This window comes from Prionailurus viverrinus, chromosome F2, assembly GCF_022837055.1.
Source record: "Prionailurus viverrinus isolate Anna chromosome F2, UM_Priviv_1.0, whole genome shotgun sequence".
Taxonomy (NCBI): Eukaryota; Metazoa; Chordata; class Mammalia; order Carnivora; family Felidae; genus Prionailurus; species Prionailurus viverrinus.
The window spans coordinates 38,691,475-38,716,397 of NC_062578.1; the positions used below are offsets into that span (position 1 = coordinate 38,691,475).

A 24,923-nucleotide genomic window follows, 5' to 3' on the forward strand; every position below is an offset into this window, starting at 1 on the left:
GTTGTGATCCAGAACAATAAATGAATCAGAAGAAGAAAATTGTATCCAGCCCCCTGTGCTTTTGGAGGTATGTGTGGGAGGATGGCTTGGGTTTTATGGTTCTTATTTGTGGAAGGAGCATTTGAAGTTTTAAAGCACTGTTTATCTACGTTCGTCCATTCCTCTTTTATTTGGGCCATTGTTCACTGCCGCAGAGAAGCAGATTCTGGCTGAGGGTGAAAGACACTGTTGCTTAAAGGGAAAGCTCAGTGTCAGTATCCGATGAAATGAAGGAAGTGTCTACAGGATCTCTGGTCTTTGAGCTTGTTTTTGTAGAATCTCCTGAAGTGATTGTTTTGCACATATGGATTTAGAGATCTCTTAAAGATTTGAGTTAAACATGTTTTACACGATGGTGCCCATTTTAATTTGGTAAGAATATAAGATCCAGAGAAATTCTGGTTTTGAACTGATTTTGCTATATATAGATTTGGGGGATGGAGATAGAGACAGACAGAAGGAGAGAGAGGGAGAGGAAAAGAGAGGGAGGGAGGGAGGGCAAGAAAGACAGAAAGATATAAAACAGTAAAACAAACAGATAAAGAGGTAGCTATTGACAAGGCAAGAGGCAGGATCCCACTGCTTCTAGCTTGGTCTCTACATTTGCTGCCGCAGGTAGGATAAAAATGTGGTCAAATAGGCCAACTCCTATCTTGCTGAGATTTACCACATTTATCAAAATTTAGCATGCATATGATTTACTCCAAGATGCTTTTGTTAAAGATGCTGCATGCAATTTCCCTTTGCCCCCATCATTGATTTAGTAGATCTGGGGGATCTTCCGAAATGTGGGTCACGTTATTTCTTACCTGGAAACACTCAGCATTCTGTCTCTTGATTGGTAATTTTTTTTCAGGTAACTCATTCTGAAAATGAATGAAAAAAGTTATTTTCTAGCTTTCTGCATGGCTGATGCAATGTACACTTTTTACAAAGTTGCATAAGGTATAAATGCCAGGAGGGGCTTGTTGGTGGGGCGGGGAAGACTTAACATCATCCTTCCCAATAACCAGCGTGCTGTGCTGCCTCTCATCCTGTATGCATGAAATTCTAGAACAGCCTCTGCCACTGACCCTTCTATAATCACTTTTTATTTATTTTCATCAGACATTTAAGAAGACATTGTGTGTAAATAGCAATCCAGATGAGTTTTTAAAAATAAATCAGGGACTGGTCATTGGTAGCCTTTTATGTATTTTAATTGAAGGTAAGATGTCTTGTAGGGTTTGAAAAAATATCTGATGTGTAACTAGAGTTTACATATTTAAAAAGAAATTAAGCCTAATTTTAAAAGAGTAAAAGTTAAACAGTAAAAAGTATGATCTTGGAACCATATTGTTGGGCTCCATAGTGTGAATAATGAATTAACCTCATATTTGGGTAATCTGTATTCTAACACCACTCCCTTCCTCAAGTCTCTTTGTGCCTTATTTATAGAGTGCATTATGCTTAATCAAATGCCTATCAGCAAGTTGTGTAGACTTGAATGGAAATGTCAGAACCTAGCTTAACTAGCCATTTAATGCCAAGGACCAGCCACAAGCAAGATCAATTTAATGAGCTCACACTCACATATATTTCGGTCACATTTAAACCACTTGTGGTCATTTAGACATATCTGAGAAAGTTTTCTATGTGTATGTAACATACACACTACGTAGGCAGTAGTGTCTATGAGGAATAAAAATGAACAGCTATGAGTTACTTCTTACTATTTAAGTAAAAAGTTGTTTTTCACTCTAAGAAACTATATCTGAAATGGGCTGGGGTCCAGGATGGGTAAAGCACGGACTCACACACTGCCCTTCCCCTGTATACACAAGGTGAGGCCGGCCAGGAAGCCGCCAGCCAGGCCCGCTTGAGTGCGTGTCCTTCTTGTCCCAGCCTTCCTGACCTTTTCATCTGTCATTGGTAATACTACCAGTCTTACCTATCCTGCAGATGCTATTGTGCCAATAAAATAATACCAAAAGTATAGAAATGGTCCTCGAAGTGTGTGTGGAGATATTTTGCTTGTGATGTTATCACTTTTACCAGGAAGACTCTGAACCAACGTTTCCTTATAGACACCTCTGTAATCAAGGGGAAAAGTAGTGGTCCAAAAGTGAGAGCTTTTGGAATTGAAATTTAAATATAAAGTAAATAAGGGAGTGGTCTGTAATTGAGGATCATAATGTAGTCTCTCGTTGAGCCAGTAGAATAATTAAATCATAGTCCCTTTTGTCATTAAATAAACCGATATCCCTTCTACTTTGTAGTGGACTGTATCTTGGGGTTATAAGGTGATCCTAACTACCTGGGTCTGCTTGACAGGGTTGGCCTTTGCTATTCTCTCATCTGTGCACCCCGTGTTCGGTTTATATGGGTCTCTGTTTCCTGCCATCATTTACGCCATATTTGGAATGGGACGTCATGTTGCCACAGGTAATAATTTCTGTCTATGTTTATGCTTCTCATGTTACTAATGAAAGCGACCCAGAAGTGCTCATTAGTTACTGATTACATTTCAAAGCAATTCTTTTTTTTTTTTTTTTTTAATTTTTTTTTTCAACGTTTATTTATTTTTGGGACAGAGAGAGACAGAGCATGAACGGGGGAGGGACAGAGAGAGAGGGAGACACAGAATCGGAAACAGGCTCCAGGCTCTGAGCCATCAGCCCAGAGCCCGATGCGGGGCTCGAACTCACGGACCGCGAGATCGTGACCTGGCTGAAGTCGGACGCTTACCCGACTGCGCCACCCAGGCGCCCCTCAAAGCAATTCTGACTTTACTTCTGACGACCTCAGCAAATATTAGGACAAGACATTTATCTCTTTGTGCCTCAGATACTCGACCCATACTGTAATATATTACTATATTATTATGTAATCAAGCTTATTTTAAAGACTCTTTGCATTTTTAGGTTGTAAAAAGGTCATAAGAGAAGGCCATATATTTTGAATTTACAGTGAATTAAGAGAAATTATACACTTTGAGGGAAAGAAAATACTGTATAGAATTTAGTTACTCAAATTTTGAAAAATATTTTTTTATGAAATCGATATTTGGACTGAAGGATCTTTTAGGTTTCTTCTCAGTTAGATTCTATAATGCCCTTTAATTAGTATATCTATTACCTTGCCTATCTCTGCATTACTAAATAAAAGATGAAATATCACAAATAGTCATAATAGAGCCAGCTGGTTAAAAACCTGGGTTTTAAAGTTAGATGGTCCTGGGTGTATGTCTCATTTGTTGTTTGCTATCTGCATGACCTTGGACAGCATTTTAAAGGCCTGTTTTCTGCTTTCTGGACAGTGAAATAAAAAAAAATCATATGACTGTAGTGAGAGTTGGATGAGATAGTTGATGTACAGTGTCTAACTTAGTACTTTCTAGAAAAGATTTAATAAGTTATTATTATTACAAAAATGATACCTTAGTCTTAAATATTAAATTAAAAATAATAAATCTGCTTTTAACTATAAATATCCATAGAGGCATTTCTGTGTATTTTGTACCCTTAAGATCTCAGCCTGTAAGTATGTGTCTATTTCTTCAGTGGTCAGTTTGTGTTATTGATTGTGTTGGTTTCCTATTTCTGATGTAACAAATTACCATGAGCTCAGTGGCTTGACACGAGATAAGTTTATTATCTTACAGTTTTAGAAGTCAGAAGTGTGAAATGAGTTGTACTGGTTTAAAATTGAAGTGAATGAGCTCGTAGTTAGCTACTGAGCCTACTGAGGTTTTCATATTTATCATCTCACTTATATTTCCCCCAAGCCCTGAAAGGTAGATATTATGGATAGGCTTTATGGATGAGGTAATGCAGACTCAGAGTAAGGTGCTTGAAGTCACATTATTGATAAATAGAGGACTGACATTCAAGTCCAGGCCATGATCTTAATCCCTGCCCTGAGGACATTCTCCATGCTCAGAGAGGTGGGAAATTGTAAGGCCTGGGAGGGAAGAGCAAGGAGATTGGTGTGGCTGTGTGTTGAAGGAAAATGTGTTTATGTAGGAAAGTTTGTTTGTTCTGTGGAGAGAAGGGTGGATGAGTCGGGGTGCTGAGAAGAGTGTTTCCGATAAATCTATCTGGTTTTACACCCAGCAGATGGATTCAGCTTTAATGGTGGAATCCAACCATTGTTATCGAGTCCGTTACTAACAGAAGATTCCCCCACCCCCACCATCACTCCCTTTTAGGCACCTTCGCCTTGACATCCTTAATATCAGCCAATGCAGTGGAACGGCTTGTCCCTCTGAGCAGCCAGAACCTCACCACGCAGAGTAACACAAGCATAGTGGGTTTATCTGACTTTGAGATGCAAAGGATTGGTGTTGCTGCAGCCGTTTCCTTCTTGGGAGGTGTGATTCAGGTAAGTGGTGCTGCGACTTGGCAATGAAGAAAGGGAGACAGTGGAAGGACAGGCAGTTGGTGGTTTATTTTTATTCATGTTCATGTCTTTGTCTCTCGAGATGGATGCAGCCCAGATGTGTTTTATCTTTATGGGAATACTGTCTACTATAAGGGTAGTTACTCTGTAAGTGCTAGTTGAATAAATGAATCAGAATCAAGAAATTGAAGTTACAGGGAAGTAATTGTTGACTTTTCAAAAACAAGATTTCTGAAGAATGTTTTACAAAGTGGAATAGGCTTCCTTATAAGGCAGTGAGGCAATCCTTGTGTTCATACAGTGACTGGATCATCACTGCAAAATAAGGTAGAAGTTCCTGCAGTGGGAAGAGACATGACTAGATTTCTAGGGTCCTTCCCGATTTTCAGATTTTATGATGTTACCGCCTATAGCGGTAACAAGTGGTGTTTCATTGGTGCCACACACCGGTTGGTGTGAAGTCTTTCGACTCACACTGGCACCAGCCATTGCCCCTTTCAACCTCAGGCATCTATTTGGTTGCCAGGCCTGCTCTAGCCTGTCTCTTCCTTCAAAATATCAGACTATGTAATTTGCTGTCTCCAATCAGTTGTCAGAATTAGATAATTCAGAAGTGAATATAAAATAAATGTGGGGGCGGGGACTGACTACCAGACATGGACGTCTGACAGCCGTTTTAGCTTATTCCTCTGCTTTCTCTTGAGTTACATGTACATAAACTTCCCAGGTGGCTGTTTTCTGGGTGGGCAGAGGCTCACTGTTACATTACACTGTAACATTATTTACAAGGTCAAAGATGGTATAAAGGTCAAGAAGGGAAAAAAGGGTAGTTGATGATTGCCTGGAATTGGAGGTTTAGAAGAAAAGATGTGATCTCGAGGGAAGGAAACACATTGTTAGAGTTATGTTGCCTTCTAGCTCTGTAAAAAGCGTGGGAGAACTGAAGATGTAAGACCAATACTAACTCCACTCTTCCTAGGTCTTTAGTGAATAGATCATCTGAGCAGCAGTTTTGCCTGGGAAACTACCAGACTGGAAGGCCAGTAGGTATCTTTTACGGCCATAGCGGTGCTTTCATGAAATACAAACTGGTTGAGCATCCTGTGACCTTCATCATATTTTTTTAAACATGGATGATGTCCATGTATTCTGACACTTGCACAGGCAGGCTCAGTGGCCTCTTCTGCCTTGATGGGCCACTGTGAGGCCTTCTAATGGACATGTCATCTGTGTCCACCTCAGAAATAATGAGCCATGTGAACTGATGATTCAGAAATTGATATGTTGCCATAGATTTGGTATAGGTCTTCCTTGATTTCTGTTCATTTAAAATAAAATAAAAATCTCTGTATTAGCACAGCAAAGATAATACCACTACTCCTTCTGGTCCCATTATTTTCCATCCATGGCTTTCTTTGAGTTTATGGTTTTTACGAGGTTTGGACTTCCTCTTATTCTATTAAGCACAGAACAGGTAGTTTTAGGTGTATATTATTGCCATTTTTAAAAATCCAAGAGAGTAAATAATTAACAATAAAACCCAGTAGCCTTCTGGTTAGTCTCATTTTAACCATTTTCCATAGTTTAAAAAACAATCATCAGGTATTTTGTTATTATCTAGCATATTTGGATTAAGAATTCAAATGATAATAAAATATAAAAGTAAAAGTAAAAATATAAAAATAAAAAGTAAAAATATAAAAGTAAAATATAAAAGTAAAATATCTAGCACATTTGGATTAAGAATTCAAATGATAATAAAATATAAAAGTAAAAGCCAGGATTCAAACAACATAAAAAATTAATGTTTCATTTCTCGGAAAGAAACTCCCTAGAATCACAAGAGTAAAACAGGATATTATTAAAGATAATAAAAATAATTTGGTTTTCATGGACTTTTATTACATGTAAAATCTGGTCCAGAGAGTTGCATGTTTTGTCTTATAACTTCATCAAACATCTGCTTTCCTTTGTCTTTAGCTCTGATCCTGGATATGTGACTCACGTTTTAGCCAATTTTTGAACAGATGGCTGGACTTTATTTGACCTCCAAACTCATCTGTCCATTGTCAACCAGAACCGTAGGATCTGTTTGGGTCTGCTGGATCCAGCTTTTCGGTCATTTTTCCTTTCCTCCTTCGGATTTGAAATCTACTGAATAGGAGGGCAGTACCAAGGTGTCCAGCTTCTACAAACACAGATGGTGTTTGTTTACCTTGTCTTACTTATTTTTAATTCCAGCTGATGGAACTAGTTAGGTGAATAAAATTATATTGTTAAGGTGCTTGAAACCGTCACATCCGATGTGGTTCACAGATTGTGTATCAGTTGGAAATGCTCTCAGCTGTAAGTAAGCGATGACCCTACCACCAGAGCTTACACTATGTAGACATTTATTGCATTTTGTGTTACAAGAGGTCATGGAAACAGGTTCTTCAATGTCTGGCAACCCATTCAATTGATGAACTGGTCTGCTTTTTTGTTTTTTGTGTTTTGGTTTTTGTTTTTTAATTAGATAGTAAGGTCTCTGTGACTTAGTGCTTTTCCTTTTTTTTCTGGTAGTTCACCAATAACGTTCCCCCCTAAGTTGTTGCTTTTATTTATTTAACTTCGTCTCCCTTTCAACTGTTTCTGCATTTCTTTACTCGACTTACATTCCTCAATATTGTTTTAATGATGCTAGTATGTCTTTCTCTTTAATTTTAACATGTCTGATGTTATTTTTAGGAGAAACTATGGCATGAAACAATAAAGGAGTTAGAATTAAGATGTATGTTTATAGCAAACGGTTTTCATACCATAAAATTTCAGATTTTATTTTGAGAATTGCTCTTTTTTGCCTTTCCTCCAACTTTCTGTACACCCATAATATTTTGGTTTGCTTTGTATATTAGATGTTATTTGGAACACAGTGTTTTTAAGATTAATTACAGTATCTACATCTGTTTTCCAGTCTTGATAGCACTTAGCATAGTGCTCTGCACATGGTAGATTCTCAGAAAAGTTAGTGCATTAGAAAATGAACTATTAGTTCAGAATCTGAAAACCAAGAAATAGCAGGCATCATGCCAGGTAATAATTTTGTGATTTTAAGAGAATTGAGTCTGACATTTGGTGACTTTAGTTACTATAACAGGAAGAGACTATGAAAAATGGTACATTCAGAGAACTGTCATGCTCCCCAACTCATTCCCATTCTCCCTCTGATTTCCGCTCTATTTTAACCCATCTCCTATGGGTGACCTATCTCAGTCATTTCTGGTTTATACTTTTACAAAATGAATATTTTCTTATTTACTCTTCTTTCTTACATGAAAGATAATCTTTTGTATTTGACTTTTTTGACTTAACAGTAGCATATCCTGGAAATCATTCCATGTCAGCTCCTAGAAATGCCCCTCATACTTTTTATTGCTGCATAGTGCTCAATTGTATGGCTATGCCACTGTTTATTCAACACATCCTCTATTTGGGCATATGAATTCACTCCAGTATTTTGCAGTTGTAAGCAATGATACTGTGAATGTGCACATGTATTTTCATAATGTTGGTAGTGTCTAAGGTGAATTCCTAGCATGGGATTCCTGTCTCGAAAGGTCAATGTAGTTTTGTTAGGTATTTTCCAATTCCCTGCCAAAAGGGTTGTAGCCATTTGCAGTCTGACAGAAATACACGAGAGCACCCTCTGCCTCACCAACAGAATGTATTGTCAGACTTAAAATTTTTTTAATGTTTATTTTATTTATTTACTTTGAGAAAAAGAGAGAGTGTGCACACGTACACACACACACACACACACACACACACACACACACACACAAGTGGGGGAGAGAAGGGGAGAGAGAATCCCAAGCCGGCCTGCACTGTCAGCATGGAGCCCACTGGGGGCTTGATCTCACGAAGCATGAGATTAAGATCTGAACAGAAATCAAGAATTCCACACTTAACTAACTAAGCCACCTAGACGCCCCTAGATTTAAAAATTTTAATCAGATAAGTGAGAAATGTTATTCAAGGGTAATTTGCATTTCTTAAATTATGAGTGATGTCAAATTATAACATCTTCGCATATATATTTTGTAACAGTTTTGTGGATTATGTGTTCATATATTTTTCTAATTTTTTTTTTAATTTTTTTTTCAACGTTTATTTATTTTTGGGACAGAGAGAGACAGAGCATGAACGGGGGAGGGGCAGAGAGAGAGGGAGACACAGAATCGGAAACAGGCTCCAGGCTCCGAGCCATCAGCCCAGAGCCCGACGCGGGGCTCGAACTCACGGACCGCGAGATCGTGACCTGGCTGAAGTCGGACGCTTAACTGACTGCGCCACCCAGGCGCCCCATTTTTTTTTTAATTTTTTTTTCAACGTTTATTTATTTTTGGGACAGAGAGAGACAGAGCATGAACAGGGGAGGGGCAGAGAGAGAGGGAGACACAGAATCGGAAACAGGCTCCAGGCTCTGAGCCATCAGCCCAGAGCCCGAAGTTTTTCCAATTTTTGTATTAGAGTTTTGTTCCCTTTTCCCTCAGATTTTAAGAGTTCTTTATATATATGGATATTAGCCCTTTACTGTGATATGTGCTGCAAGTGTTTTAATCTAATTTGGCAAGATTTTACCAGGCAATTAAAAAAATTTATGTAGTCAGATTTATCAATCATATTTTTAATTGTCTCTGGACTTTGTCAATATTAGAAAGCTTTCCCATGGGGCGCCTGAGTGGCTCCATTGGTGAAGCGTCTGACTGTTAGTTTTGGCTCAGATCATGATCTCACAGATTTGTGGGTTTGAACTCTAGACTGGCAGCGTGGAGCCTGCTTGGGATTCTCTCTTTCCTTCTCTTTTTGTCCCTCCCCATTTGCTCTCTCTCTCCTCTCTCTCTCTCTCTCAAAATAAATAAACTTTGTTAAAAAAAAGAAAGTTTTCCCTTTACACTAAGTTTATAGAAGAGTTCACCATATTCTTAAAATTTTAATTTATTAAGTTCTTTAAAAAGTTTTTTTTAATGTTTATTCATTTTTGAGAGAGAGAGAGAGAGAGAGAGAGAGAGAGAGCAAGTGGGAGAGGGATAGAGAGGGAGACACAGAATCCGAGGCAGGCTCGCTCCAGGCTCTGAGCTGTCAGCACTGAGCCTGTCATGGGGCTAGAACTCATGACCTGAGCCTAAGTCAGACACTTAACCAACTGAACCACCCAGACACCCCTAAATTATTTTCTATTTGATTTTCTTTTGCATTTACTATCCTGGTAGTGTGGAATTTATTCTTGTGTGCGGTGGGAGATAAGGATCTAATTGCATTCTTTTTCCAAGTGGCTGCCCAGTTGGGCCAGTGACGTTTACTAAAACGCTCCCCTTTGCTACTGTAGTTTGTAAAGCTACCTTTACCATTTCCATACTTACTTAGACCTACTCTTTTCTATCCTATCCTATCCTATCCTGTCCTGTCCTGTCCCGTCCTGTCTCGTCCCATTCCGTCCCATCCCGTCCCATCCTGTCCCGTCCTGCCCTATCCTATCCCATCCTATCCTGTCCTGTCCTATCCTATTGGTCTTATATATATTCTTGAGGCAGTAGCACCTTGTTTTAATTATTAAGACATGTAGTTTGGTTTGATCTGGTAGGACTAGTTCACCTTTGCAGTTTTTATGTCTTAGTATGTTTCTGGCTATTTCTGCAAGTTTGTTCTTTCTTCTGAACTTTAGCATCAACTTGTCTAGCTCCATTTAAAAAAAAAACTTGCTGATATTTTTATCAAGATGTGTTAAATTGACATCTTTATGACATTGAATTATCCTATCCAAGAACAGGAGCCTTTCTTTTTGCCACAGTCTAATTTTGTCAGACTTGTTAGTCTTTCAGGAGTGTTTCCTCTTACAGGTTTTGTACATTTATTCCTGAGTATTTATTCTTAAGTATTTAATCATCTTTGTTACTATTATGCATGGGGACTTCTCTACCATTATGTCTTCTACCTAGTTATTGTTTCTGTCTATAAAAGCTATTGATATTTTTCCATTCATTTCTTTATTTAACAAATGTATGTTAAGATGCTTTCAGCTGCAGAAAATATAATGTCCACACAAAAGTGTCTTAAAAGATGGATTTTAGTGTTTCATATAACAAGAATTCTGGTGGTAGCAAAATTTCTGGCTGGTTAATTCAGTACCTGTAATTTCATCAATAGCCTATGCGTTTTATGTCTTCCTGCTATGCCATCCTCGGCCAGTTACTTTTCTTCCTAGGAGACCCCATGCCCCATAACTGCATGATTCAAGATGCTGCCATCGTGCCAGGCACATCTCACATAATCACAGCAAGACTCAGAAAAATGGCAGTTTCTCCTTGTACATTTTTTTTTCAGGAAGGAAAACTTTCACTAGAAAGTTGCCATTCGACTTCTCATGCTTGAAAGTATCACATGCCCATTCTTAAATTAATTGCCAATGAGGTGGGGGTAATATTACCATGATTGCCTTAGACTAATTAAAATTCACCTCTGGGGATGGAAAGGCATTCCTTCCTTGAATACCTCACAAAAAGAAAAGTGAACAAAATTGGAATGTTAAAGAACATGATAGTTGCTAGAAAGATTAAAATCAGTGCCAGCCACAAAATAACTTACTGGGTCTCTACCCTAGCCAGATATCCCTTAGACATAGGGACTACAGGAGGGAGAGAATGGGCTGAGGTCACTTTTCATAGAAGATACAGTCTGGTGGGAAGAGGGGTAACTGAACATGTCATTATCAGGAAAGCATAAATTATTTTTGGATGAAGAAAGTGAATAAGCAAGCTCCAGCATTGTGTAAATGTACATATGGAGTGCTTTGGTCTATTAATTATATATCCTGATACCTTATTCTTACTGAGTTGTTGGTTTTATTTTATTTTATTTTATTTTACTATTTAAATGAGTTTTAGGGGCATCTGGGTGGCTCAGTCGGTTAAGTGTCTGACTCTTGATTTCAGCTCAGGTCCTGATCTCACGGTTTGTGAGTTTGAGCCTCACGTAGGGCTCTTAGCTGACAGTGTGGAGCCTGCTTGAGATTCTCTCTCTCTCTCTCTCTCTCTCTCTCTCTCTCTCTCTCTCCATCCCTTCCTGCTCCTCCCCTTGTCTCTGTCTCTCAAAAAATAAACTGTAAAAAAGCTTAAATGAGTTTTATTATTCATTAATTTTCCAGTATTTTATAAAGATATTTTTACTTCCTTTTTTTTTTACAAAAAAATATAATTTGTGGTTTCCCTTGTTCAGCTTCATTAGATGAGATCTGTTATAATGGCAAATAATAGTGGAAACAGTGGGCTTTTTTGTCTTTTCTTGCACTCACTCAAAATGTCATCTCTGTGAAGATACTGGCCTTGAGAATGGAGTGTGTATATTTTACCATGTTAAGAAATTATTTACTGCTTTATATTTTTGAATTTTAATAGAAATTAGAAAGAGTATTGAATATTTCTATAGGTTTTTCCAGCACCTATAGAGATAATCATATTATTTTTTCCTCTGAAGTCTATTATATGTTATATCATATTAATGGATTTCCTAGCATTGAACCAACCTTAATAATTTCTATTAAACATTCAAAAACAAAATTTAATAATTCCCACTTGATCATGGTGTATATTATTCTTTAAAAGATTTTTTTTAATGTTTATTTTTGAGAGAGAGAGAGAGACGAGTACAAGTGGGGGAGGGGCAGAGAGAGAGGGAGACACAGAATCCGAAAAAGGCTCCAGGCTCCGAGCTGTCAGCACAGAGCCCGACGTGGGGCTCCAGCTCACAAACTGTGAGATCATGGCCTGAGCTGAAGTCAGATGCTTAACCAACTGAGCCACCCAGGCACCCCTGGTGTATTTTATTCTTAAAGTGGTTTTGGATTCTGTTTATCAAATTTTTTATCTAGTACTTTTACATCCTTTTTCTTCAATGGTAGTGGACTACAGTTTTCTTTTTTGTGCTCTTTATCAGATCTAGTTATCCATATTTTACTTTCTTCCTAACCTTTTATCCTCAGTTTTCTTAAGCACTACTGATGGGTCTAGTATTAGAAGGTTTGTAGAATCGTCCTTTTAAAAATATCCCATTGAAATAATCTGTTTCCTGGTGCTCTTTTGGGGGGTAATTTCTTGATAATGTTCTCTATTTCTTCTATAAAATCGGTCAGTTGCAGGACTCTGTCTCCAATATGGTCAAATTTGGTCATCTGTATTCCCTAGAAAATTATCCTTTTTATCTAACTTTTCAAATTTGTTTGTACATAGGTCTTTGATTTCTTACGATTTTCAACCAGTTTCTTGTTTTAATGTTTTCTGCTTTGACATTTTCTCATTTTATATTTGTGCTTTTATCTTTTTTTCTCAATAAAATTAGCTAGTGGTTTGTCTATTTTCATTCTTTAAAAAAAAGTAGGATTTTGAAATAGTATGTCTACTTCTTTCTATTGCTGCCTATGCCTTTATCTTTATTGTTTCCTTTCTTTGGCTATTTTTTTTTTAGTTTATTTGTTCTTTTTCTAGTTTTTGAGGTGGGGATTCAATCATTTAATATAATTTAAAATTTTTTATTGATAAAAGCATTTAGTGCATTTAGTGAATTTTATCATGCTGATTGCTTGAAATGTTTTCTGTAGATTCTGATAGTGTTTAACTGTCCATATTTTTTAGAAATTCTGTACTTTTCAGTTTATATTTCCCCCTTTCACCCAACAATTATTTAGGAAAAGGTTATAAATTTCCAAATGAATGGGTCTTTTTGTTTTTCAATTTTGCCAATAATTTCTGGTGTTATTGCACTGTGGTCACAGAGTGCTGTTTGTAATATATCTACACTTTCGAATTTTCTGATGTTTTCCCTGTAACCTAACATATGATCAATTTTTGTAAATATTTCATGAGCACTTGGGGAAAAGATGGCATAGTCTGTTAGTATATAGCTGTAAGTTCTACCTTATTGGTTATGTTGTTAAGTTCTCAATACTCTGATTCTTTTTTGTTTGTTTGTTTACTTGGTCTATCTTGCACTGAGAACTATGCACTCCTTACTGTGGGCTGCTTTCATCAGAGTAAACAGACTTGCCTAGGAGTGATGTGATTACCTTTTAGGTAAGCTGTTTATATGTATGTCATAAACATAAATGCATTCAAATATATCTCATTCATTGTCATTCAGGCAAAGAAGTAATTCCTGTCTCTCTTCTCCCTTACCATTTCTTTTATATTGCTAGTATAAAGTGCACGTATATAACCACAATAATGTAATGTGACAGGTTTCCATGTTGTAGATTAGGTAATGGGCCCTTTAAAAACAATTTTATTGAGGTATAATTGCCACACATAAATTCCACATATTTAGAGTGTGCCATTTGACAAGTTTTGACATACACACATACCCATGAAGCCATCACCACAGTCAAGATAGTTGTGACTCCCCCAGATTTTTCCTTGACACTTGACCTTCTTCTCACTGCTTTAGGACCCCCACCTGCCATCAACCATTAATCACTATAGATTAGTTTGTATTTTTTAGAGTTTCATAAAAATATACTCATTGTATTATTTTTTGTCTGGTTTCTTCCCCTCTGTATACCTTTATTGTTGTTGATTTTCTACATTTTTGTAACATAGCAGGGACCCCTGTGATTAGAACTTATGCAGTATGTGATTGTAACTGAACTTTCTGGTCTGGGAATCTTTTTGTTTCCATTTCTACCATCTACCTCTAAGGTACATTATATGTCTCATTTTGCAAAGGAAGTGTTTCTGCTGTAACTGACACAATTTTGTGTTATTAGTGTTACTTTTCAAAAAAAAAAAAAAAAGAAAAAGGAAGAATTTTGTAGCCAAAAAACAGTAGCAGCCAAGAAAGGAATAGCTTGCTCACTCACAGAAATGGGGTGTTAATTTCCAGGCAAAGTGGCCCTGTTTAAAATGCCAACATCAGTAAGCATTTAGGTTGGGGAAACAAACACTCAGTAATAGTCAAGGCACTTTTAAAACCATTCTTCTCTTCTCCCTGTAGCTTTTATTATTCTCATGTTGGGCGTTTTGCCCATTCCCTTTTCCAAGAACTGAGAGGGGTCTGGGATTGTCCCCTGCCCATTTACTTCTGGAAGCTTTCCCAAGCTCTACTTTCCTGAAGCAACCATGGAACAGGATTTCTGCCCTGGAGGACATGGGGATATACAGCTCCTTTGTTTGACAGTTGCACAAGCATGGGGTGACACAGGTGGGGGTATTTAGTGCCAGAGCCTTGTATTATTGTACTTGGTGCATTCTGGAAATACAGTCTTGTCTTCAGGGATGATAAAAACCAACTGCAGACCCAAATAGGAAATTTTCAGTTACTTCTGGTTTTGTACTAAACATTTTTTGGGAGTATATTAAATAAGGGGATCGTGAGTGTAGACAGGGTTTAAAATACAGACTAGTTTAACCTGCCTATTCAACACATCATATGTACTCCTTCCAGAAAAATCATTCACTTCATTCTTTTGAAGTGCAGGGGGAGGACAATCTGAAATCTCTTTTGATGATGTTACACTATCTCACAGCCATTTGATGACTGACAGTCATTACTTTGTTTAATCTAAATCTTTCCAGCTGTATTTCTACCTAGCAAAGCTAAGAAGTAATACATGTAAAATTAGAATTATAATCCTTAAGTTTATAAAAATGAAAATCCTTCACATTAAAAACAATAATAATACTTATTACCCTATTATATGCCAAGTTCTGTTCTCATTTTACTACATTTATTCACACATTCAGTCCCCATCAACATTTTATGAAATAAGTAATATTATTCTTCCCATTATACAGATGAAGGTACTGAAAGGTGAAGTGACTTATTCAGAATCTTATAATTAAGACCCGGCAAAGTAGGAGTTGGATTCCAGTATACAGTCTCCTAACTGCTACACTACATGGCTTTCTAAACTCATACTGAGGCAGAAGCAAGGAACTCAACCTAGTAACTTTTTTTTTCAAGTTTATTTATTTATTTTGAGAGAGAGAGAGAGAGAGAGAGAGAGAGCGCGCGCAGGCAAAGGGCAGAGAGAGAGAATTTCGAGTAGGCTCCACACTGTCAGTGCAGAGCCCGGCGGGGGGGCTGGCGAACCCTGAGGTCATTACCTAAGCTGAAATCAAGAGTCAGACACTTAACCAACTGAGTCACCCAGGTGCCCCAACCCCGTAACTTCAAAGGCCAGGCATTTTGTTGGTTCTTTTCCACATTTCACCTCCTTAATAGTAGCAGCAGCCTATACAGAAGGCATGAGTTGAGTACTGGGGCAATGGCCTTGGCTGTGAAAACTGTGTACCTGCAATTCTCCAGGCCCTCAAGGTACTTTTTCATATCACCTGCATGTCCTTCAAGGCTCGGCTTAAATGTAATCATCTCAGAGAAGCCTTCTCTGATATTTCTGGACATGGTTATAACTGATCTCCCCCACTTCCTTTGGTGAGACATTGCTCAGGATTTACGTGATAGGATGCCTCAGACTACCAGGAAATATGTTCCACATATTTATACCTCCCTTTCTAGACTGTGAGTCTCTAGAGCAGAGACTGTTTATAATTCCAGCAGCTGGTATTTAATAAATGTAAGTCGAATAACTTGAATAAGAAAAAGGTCAATTAAATGTTAATGGTATCACTATGTTAAGTAGCCAAAATTGAATTGAGATTTTTTTTCTAATTTACCATTTTCTCCCTTTATCCCTGCCCAGAAGATAGGGAATGTGTTTTTATATTGTTTAAACTGTAATGCAGTTCTTGATGAAAAAGGAGTAAGAAAATGTGTAATAATTTTCCAATTTGATTATGGATTTTGCCAGATCTGTCCAGCTGAAATGTGAAGACATAGTCAATGCAGTCTCCTACCTCTTCCCACAGCTGTCCCCCGGCCACCACCCAATGAACAATGAAAATACAACGACTTCCCATGCCCCTGTGTCTTTTAATACTGTTAATACTGTCATGCTCCCGTCGTCCCATTATACAACATTGTCGTTTTCTATAGCTGGGGCAGGAAGGAAGGCAGAAGAGTCAAATCACTGCCCACCCCTAGCACTCTTGATTCTCACTGCCTCTTGCATTAGAGGATTTTTTTTTTTCTAGAAAAGTCTGAGAAATGAAAAGATTGTGATACTTCTTTCAACCACAGAATTCCAAATAAAGATAATTCTTACACCCCGTGAGTTTCTATATTTGACAATAAAAAATCAAATGAACAATAAACTGTGTTTCCTGGACATATGATCAGTTTGCCTGTAGGTGGTCCAACACGCGGCTCATTTCTGTTCTCTATTCCTTCTGGGTCCGGTTGAGGTGTTCTCTTTTTTCCTTTGGTTGCTCCTCCTCCACTAACATCTTAAATGGTCAATTGTTCCACATTTTATTGTCAGATTAATCCTACCAAAGCCTAGCTCTGATTTTTGAGCCAGCGTGCAGCACACCTCTTGGCAAATTTAGGTGTTTAATAAATGTATGCGAGAGTGATGTCACTCACTCCTGCAAAACTCCCTTTTCACTGATTTTAAGGTGCTCCATATTCTGACTTCAAAATGTCTTGCTTTATTTTCTATTACTCCCTGTTGGCTAGCTGTGCTCCTTCTAAACTAGCAGCTCTGCATTCTCTGAACATATCCTGTGCTGTCCTGCTTTGTACTCATATTCTTCCCTTTTTCTGGAAGGCTGTCTAATAACTTCTCTCACTTGGATTCGTGCTCATGTGTCAAGGCACAAGTTTACCCCTATCCAGAATAATTTCCTTCTCCCTCTGAAATCTGTGGCACATTTTCTTTCTCTCGCTTTTTTTTTGTTTGTTTGAGAATGAGATAGAGGGTGCTCTCCCTTGTAAGTAATTTGGGGAGCAGGGGAGGGGAAGAGAGAGAGAGAGTGAGAGAGAGAGAGAGAGAGAGAGAGAGAGAGAGAGAGAGAGAGAGAAAGACTCTCAAGCAGGCTCCATACTCAGCGAGGAACCCGATGTGGGGCTTTATTATCACACAATCCTAGAATTGTGACCTGAACCGAAATCCAGAGTCCCACGCTTAACTGACTGAACCACCCAGGCACCCCTGTAGCACCTTTTCTATTCCTCTCTTTTATGTGTGTGCACGCTTGTCTTGGTGTGGTTATTTATGCACATGTCATACCTCTGAAGCCCGGCTGTCTGAAGCTCCTCTGAGGGTCCCTCTTTTCCCTTCTGCTCATGTGTGCACAACTCAGATGCCTGCCATGCGCAGCATACACTTTGGGGATAAATGTGGTCTTACCTGAAGATTCTGTGGAAGAGGTGGAGAGGTACTTTTCTTTCCCTTTTTAAAAACGTTTTTGTTTTATAATAATTTCGGATTTCAGTAAAGTTGCAAAGAGGGTGTACAGAGTTGCCACCTGCCCCATCCACCCAAATTTCCCCTATTAATGTAACGTCTCACATTAGTATGGCATATTAGCCACAGTTACTGAACCAGATTGATGCATTGCTATCAACTGAAGTCCATGTGTTCTATTCAGCCTTCTTTAATTTTTACCTAATGTTAATTTTATGTTCCAAGATCCCATCCAGTATACCACATCACATTTAATTGTCCTATCTCTCTTTTGGCTCCTCTTAACTATGAAAATCTCTGAGATTTTTCTTGTTTTTGGTTATCTTCATGGTTTTGAGGACTTCTGGTAAGCTTTCTGTAGAATGCCCCCCCAGTTGAGATTTGTCTGATGTTCTTCTCATGATTAGACTGGGGTGATGGATTTTTAGGAGGAAGACCAAGGAGATAGAGCGACATTCTCATTACATCGTAGGAAGAGTATGGACTATCAATTTAATTTATAACTCTTGATGTTAACCTTAATCACCTGCCTAAACTGGTGTTTGTCATGTGCCTCCAATGTAAAGTTTCTCTCTTCCCTATCCCCCCCCCCCCCCGCCCGACACTTTCCACACTGTATTCTTTGGAAAGTCCACAGGCAGAGCCCACACTTAAGAGGTGGGAGTTACCTTACATGAGGAGTTGAGATAAGGAGTGAGGAGTGTCTAGGTAAAGTTTTGGAATAATAATTAACTTACACAGGAGATTTCCCAGCTCTCTCATTTTTAAGATGTAATCAAGTATTTATATCAATATGGACTCAAAGATATTTATTTTATTCTTTGGGTTATAATCCAATGCTACTTTATTTATGTTGTTCCTCAGATTGTTCTAGCTTTGGGCATTGGGAGATACTTCACTTGGCTCCTGTGTCCATCCTTGACATACCCCCGTGTATTTGGTTCTTTGTTTTTGGAGCATTTGCTTTCTTTCTGGCACTACAAAATGATACAGAATCATATGTATATTTATTTGCCCCAGGCCTATGGGTGATTGCTTAGAATCACCCATTTCTCCAGGGAACCCTCGTTCCTTTTATTGGAGAATGGTATCCAAGGTCAATATCTGGGTGCTGCGTGTGCTCATTGAGAACAGGGTGTTATTGCTTCTAGCCCTCTTGGCTGACTAAGGACATGCATGTGTATATATTAACCCATGTATATGGACATTATCTATCTATCTATCTATCTATCTATCTATCTATCCGTATCTATCTGTATCTTTTTAAACCTTTTCCCCCCAAGATACTCTCCCTGTTGTAAAGGCCATAGCCTTAATGTCATCTGCAAAAGTTCCTTCATAAATTAGTGTTTTTTTTAATAATGAGGGGTGGAAATTTGGGAAAGCATTTTGCCTACCACACTGAGTTTATATTTCAGAACTGGAGTGTGCATTTTTCAGTTTTGTTGGTTTTTAAAGGTGATACAATGAGAAAATGCTTTGCATGGTCTGCTAAATTTAAAAAATCAAAGGCTGATCATCTATATCTGTCTTTAGACATGAGTTCCTAGATACCAACTGTAATCCCTTACCATATTGATCATCCTAGCCTAATGCCCTTTGCTGGGCTTCTCCAACAGTGGGAAACTTGGCTCCCACCATTCACCATCCATCTACTTAATTTTTAAATTTCAGTATATATGGATAGTGGTTTCAGGATTGTTAACTCCTATCCCCATGGAAAATAACTTTATCAGCTGGAATATAGTGTCTCTTTTTCATCGTTGGTTTTACAGACTTTACTCATTTCCAGAGTTCGTGAGCATTTAAAAAAATAATTAAGTTTGTTTATTTACTTTGAGAGAGAGAGAGTGTAGGTGGGGAAGGGGCAGAGAGAAAGAGAGACAGGATCCCAAGCAGGCTCTGCACTGACAGTGCAGAGCCCGACATGGGACTTGAACTCAAGAACCTTGAGATCATGACCTGAGCTGAGGTCAAGAGTCGTATACTTAACCGGCTGAGCCACGCGGGTGCCCCTTTTGTTTGAGAACTAATGAAGACATGCTAACTAACTTGAATGGATTGAGATTCTCAGTTTCCATTATGAATTGATTCTGGAAGTGCAGCTCATCAAGGAAGCGCACACTAATAGAACACATGAAAAACTGTCATTAATTGCTAAGAAACGTGTTGCATTAATATAGGGTGAACATACATTTTTTTAATTTTTTAAGTTGATTTATTTTGAGAGCAAGACAGAGAGAGAAAGCAGGGGAGGGGCAGAGAGAGGGAGAGAGAGAATCCCAAGCCAGCTCCGCACTATCAGAGTGGAGCCTGATGTGGGGGTTGGACTCACGAACCATGAGATCATGACCTGAACTGAAACTAAGAGTCAGATGCTTAATTGACTGAGCCACCCAGGTGCCCTAAACATGAGCAATATTTTTTTTGCCACCCCTTTCAGTGAGGTTATTTCACCCATTTAGTCTGAAAAGTCTATATATTATATGATGCCATTGAAATGACACTCTGGAAAAGGCAGAGTTTATAGAGATAGTAAACACATCAGTGGTTTTCAGATTCTTTGTCATATTTTAGTCTGGGATCTCCTGAACTCCAAATGATTTTTTTTTTTGATTGTCATACATTAAGGCTAACTCTTGTGTTGTAAAGATCTATGGGTTTTGACAAATGCTTATGTTATGTATCCACCATGACAGTATCATATAGAAGAGTTTCACCAGACTAGCAAATTCACTGTGTTTTACTTATTACACATTCTCCCACTCCCAAGCCCTTGGCAACTACTGATCTGCTTACTGTCTCTATAGTCTTGTCTTTTCCAGAATATCACAGAAATGGAATCATTCAGCATATAGCTTTTTCAGACTGTCTTCATTCACTTAACAGTATCACTTAAGATTCATGAATGTCTTTGCATGGCTTGATAGCTCATTCCCTTTTATCACTGAAAAGTATGGAGTAAGGTTTTATATTTTCAATTCCGCAGCATGCAACTTCATTAGGTATCCATTTGACATTTTTTGCTCTTGGGTTTTCTGGCCACACAGACTTTTTTTTCCCCATGCCCCCATGAAGCAATTGTTTTCCTATTGTCATGAGCACTTTAGCTCTCTTCCCCAAACCAGCATACTCTGCTCAGTGAAGAATACAGCTCCTAGCATTTTAGCTCCCACCCAAAGAGCTTCTCTGACTTTACCTTCCTAGTAACACCTACACTATACAGTAACACCTACACCAACTTTTAACATTGGTGTAGTTAAAAGTGCCCCCTTCTGGGGCGTCTGGGTGGCTCAGTCAGTTAAGTGTCCAACTTCAGCTCAGGTCATGATCTCGTCTGTGAGTTTGAGCCCCGCGTTGGGATCTGTGCTGACAGCTCAGAGCTTGGAGCCTGCTTCAGATTCTGTCTCTGCCTCTCCCATGCTCATGCTTTGTCTCTCTCTGTCTCTCAATAAATAAGAATAATAATAAAAACATTAAAAAAAAGTGCCCCCTCCCAATATCTTCATTTCACCTCTTTTTATGTTTTTTTTTTAATATTAACTGTATCTTTATGTCTGTATTCTGCAACAATGCATGCCTAGCCCCTTATAGGTATTCAGGAACTATTTATTGAATGGACAAATAAATGATTTGGTGTAATGTAAAAACCAGATTGCAGACAAACTGAAAAAAAAAAAAAAAACCAAACCCTGAAATGCACGCTGTATTCCCTTGGGTAGGATAGTTGATTACTATATACTTCTTTTCCTTTTTCACTATTTGAAGGCCACTTGCAAAAAATGGCCTGAAATCTGAGATACATTCAATTTATATAGAACACATGGTGTTTATAGAAACGTTTACCCAATAGTGTCACGCTAGTGAACCTTGATAATGTGTGTCACAGGTTTTCAGCATTAGCCCAGATCATCAGAATTACTGCAAACAGCTGAAATATATCGATTGTATAACATTTATTTTCTCATAAAACATTGCATGGCCAAAGTTTGGGAGTTGGCTAGCCAGATTAGAGTTATTGTCATCTATATTATTGTAAAAGGAGCTGAAGTGGTTGTTTATTAAGTCATTAACTTTAAAAAAAAAAAGTCCTTAACATCGGTGTAGAATCTAAATACTGGGCCTACAAGCAAAATAGTCTAGAAGGATCCTCATCTCACATATTTAAGTTCTAAGATAATCTTGGAGGCCACATCCGTCTGTGGTGCTTCTAACAAAACCTGCGTTGCATGGATATTTGCTACATTCAAGCTGTGTACGTCAGCCTCTATATCCTAGAGCCTTAATTTTGATGTGGATGAACTGTTAAAATGTGAGTAGTGGGGAAAGAGGAGTTCTTAAATTTCTCATTCTTCTCTTTCTTATTCTTCTCTTTCCCTTCTTCCTCGTCCTCTCCCTCTTTATCCTTCTTAAAATATCCGCCATTGTCTTGGGTTCTGGAGAATATCGTCATCCAGAAGAGAGTTATTTCTCTCCAGCTAAATCTCACATGTTTGCAATCATCCTCCACATACCCAGTGGTTTGTGTCAGAAATGAGCTCTTCAGGGGCTTGTTGACCTTTCAGAGTCGAGAATTCTCCATTTTAGGGATTTGTCCCTTGCTGGGAAGATTTTCTTTTAAGCATGAAAATGTGCACAAGTAGAATATTACAAAAACACTTTGAGTCTTTAGCTAAGTTTGGAGGAGGATACTCCATCTCTCCTGCTCTCTGTTGCAAGGTATGTGTATGTATTTTCAATATGTGGAGTGGCTGAACTCTTCATGTCTTGCACTTTCCTGGGCCCTTCCATTTGTAACATTAAGGTCATGGAAATAACTAAGAAGCTGCTACGAGTAGACAGTGGTTAGCCGGAAGTGGTTGATGAATGACTTCAGGTTAAGTGACCTTTGTTTCTCAGGCACGAAAAATCATTAACTCCTCTAAAAAGATGATAGAATTTAGGAAACGAATATTAAACAGAAGGTAAAATGATGATGGTTCATACAAGGCTTCCCAAAAGCGTTTGCTTCTCAAAATAAGGTAAGATTTCCTGGCATACAGATAAGAACTTTCCAGCATTCCATGTATGCATAAAATTCCACATATGCAAACAGGTTTCACAATTTCAAAGATTTGGATTGCTTGTCTGCTGCATTTAGATGAATTGAAAATCCAACTCTCTGGTGTTCATCTTACCCCAATAATATGCTAATTTTGTCCTTAGGGCCTGTAAGAGTTAATGTCATAAGTTGGAATTTACTTACTAGTTAGATAGATGCTTGGGGAAAATTGGTTCAATGTTTTTCTTAACTGATTGTGTTTTCAGGATGAAAATCAACAGACTATGAATCAAGAGTTGCCAAGAAGATCAGTGTGTTCCATTTGTACCTATACCATTGATTGCATATTTCCCTCAGGACATTTCTACTTTGACAAACACACACACAGTTTCTTAAAAAAAAAATGTTACTAGCTGGAGTTGCTGCTCGGGCTTCCTCTGTTGGCAGAAACAGAATGCCTGATTTCTATGTTGGCAATCCAGATTATTTTTTATTCTATGTTGAATAAATGGGGCTGCTAAACTGCAAACAATTCAAATACATTTCTTTCTGCACCTATAAATTCTTTCAAGTTTTCCTGAGTTGGGAAATGGGGTGAGGCCCCTTCTATGTGTTCAAAACTGTGGCTGGTTTCCTATGATCAGTAAATATCCATGACATCTCCTGATGTTCCTGTGCCTTACATATTTTGCATGTTTTGCAAGTGTTGAAGTCCTTATATTATTTCACATTCACTTTATAATGATTCTGCAAGATAGATAGCATAGACTTCAGTCTAATGGCTTATAGATGATGATGAGGCTCAGAAAATTTCAGCAGGTTTTCTACAGTCACAGAGCTAGGACATAGTGAAGCCAGGATCAGAACTTCAGTTTTCAGATTTGAGCCCAGAACACTCTACTCTGATGCAAGTTCAGAGCATTATCGCTTTTGGTCAAAGGACATTGCAATATGATAGAAATGATATATTTTGCAATTTATGCTCTAGTGTTAACAGATAGCACTTTATACTTCTCTTTTTCATCACTGTCACCTCTTCACAGAAGGAGATCTCATTGCTGTTCTGTCCTCTGATTTCTTTAATAACTAATCTGATTTTCCAAAAAGAATTTTAAGACATGACCTAAATATGGTAATTAACACACTGAGAGGATATATCAACATGACCCGCTTTGTGTCCCTTTTCCAGTGTGGATACTCATGAATATAACTTAATGTTACTTTCAAAACACTGAATTTTATGTTTTGTAGTTTAAAAACTTTTTTAATGTTTATTTATTTTGAGAGAGAGAGACGGGGGGGGGGGGGGCAGAGAGAGAGAAGGAAAGACAGAATCTGAAGCAGGAAGCAGGCTTGAGGCTCCAAGCTGTCAGCCCAGAGCCCATTGTGGGGCTCCAACTTACGAACTGCAAGATCATGACCTGAGCCAAAGTCGGTTGCTTAATTGATAGAGCCACCCAAGCATCCCTGTTTTATAGTTTCTATGACTGAGTTTACACAGTAGTATTCAGTCAAAGGATGGGCCACCTTCTAAAAGCTCTCTCACTGGCAGAGGAAGAACACTAACCATTGCTATGTTAATAGGAGAATTTTGGTTCCTTTGGTCATCTTTTGCCCAGCAGAACTCAATGCACAGCTTCTACTCAAAGTTGATAATTTTGTTTGGTCATGAAACACAGCGGTAAGAGTAGCAAGGAAATTTTTAAGGAAAATGACTTTTCTGCCTATTCTTGGGTTTCTGAATTCATATCCCTTTAACCTAGCCCTATCTTTTGTTCTTCTCCGCCTATAAATAAGTCCTGATATCTTCTTATTATTAGTGGCCATTTAGAACTACTTGAGAGAGTTTCTAGTCAAAAAAGTGTTTCTCAGGACTGGGGAGAAACTCAGGAAATGGCTTTTTTTTTTCTTCATTGCTTTTGAGATTTTAAACCTACTGGGTGTGGGGTAGTGAAATTCTGAAATTTCTTTTAAATTCTGAAATTTTTTTTAAAGTATGATAAATGCAAATTTAATTTTTCTCCACAGAGCCCCATATACGAACCGATTCGAGTATATTTCCCTTTTTTATGACTTATATGATGAGGAATAGAGAAAAAAGGAAAAGTCAATATTCAGGGGAACAAAACG

At 38.1% G+C, this 24,923-nt stretch overlaps 1 protein-coding gene across 2 annotated transcripts in view; it reads left to right on the forward strand.

Moving 5' to 3' along the window:
• SLC26A7 (solute carrier family 26 member 7) overlaps positions 1-24,923 on the forward strand; it is a 116,700-nt gene that overhangs the window by 24,485 nt on the left and 67,292 nt on the right. For both annotated transcript variants that reach the window (XM_047841992.1, XM_047841993.1), the window contains 2 exons: positions 2,353-2,463; positions 4,229-4,401. In XM_047841992.1, coding sequence (XP_047697948.1) covers positions 2,353-2,463; positions 4,229-4,401 — 284 coding nt within the window. The remainder of the gene's footprint in view (positions 1-2,352; positions 2,464-4,228; positions 4,402-24,923) is intronic.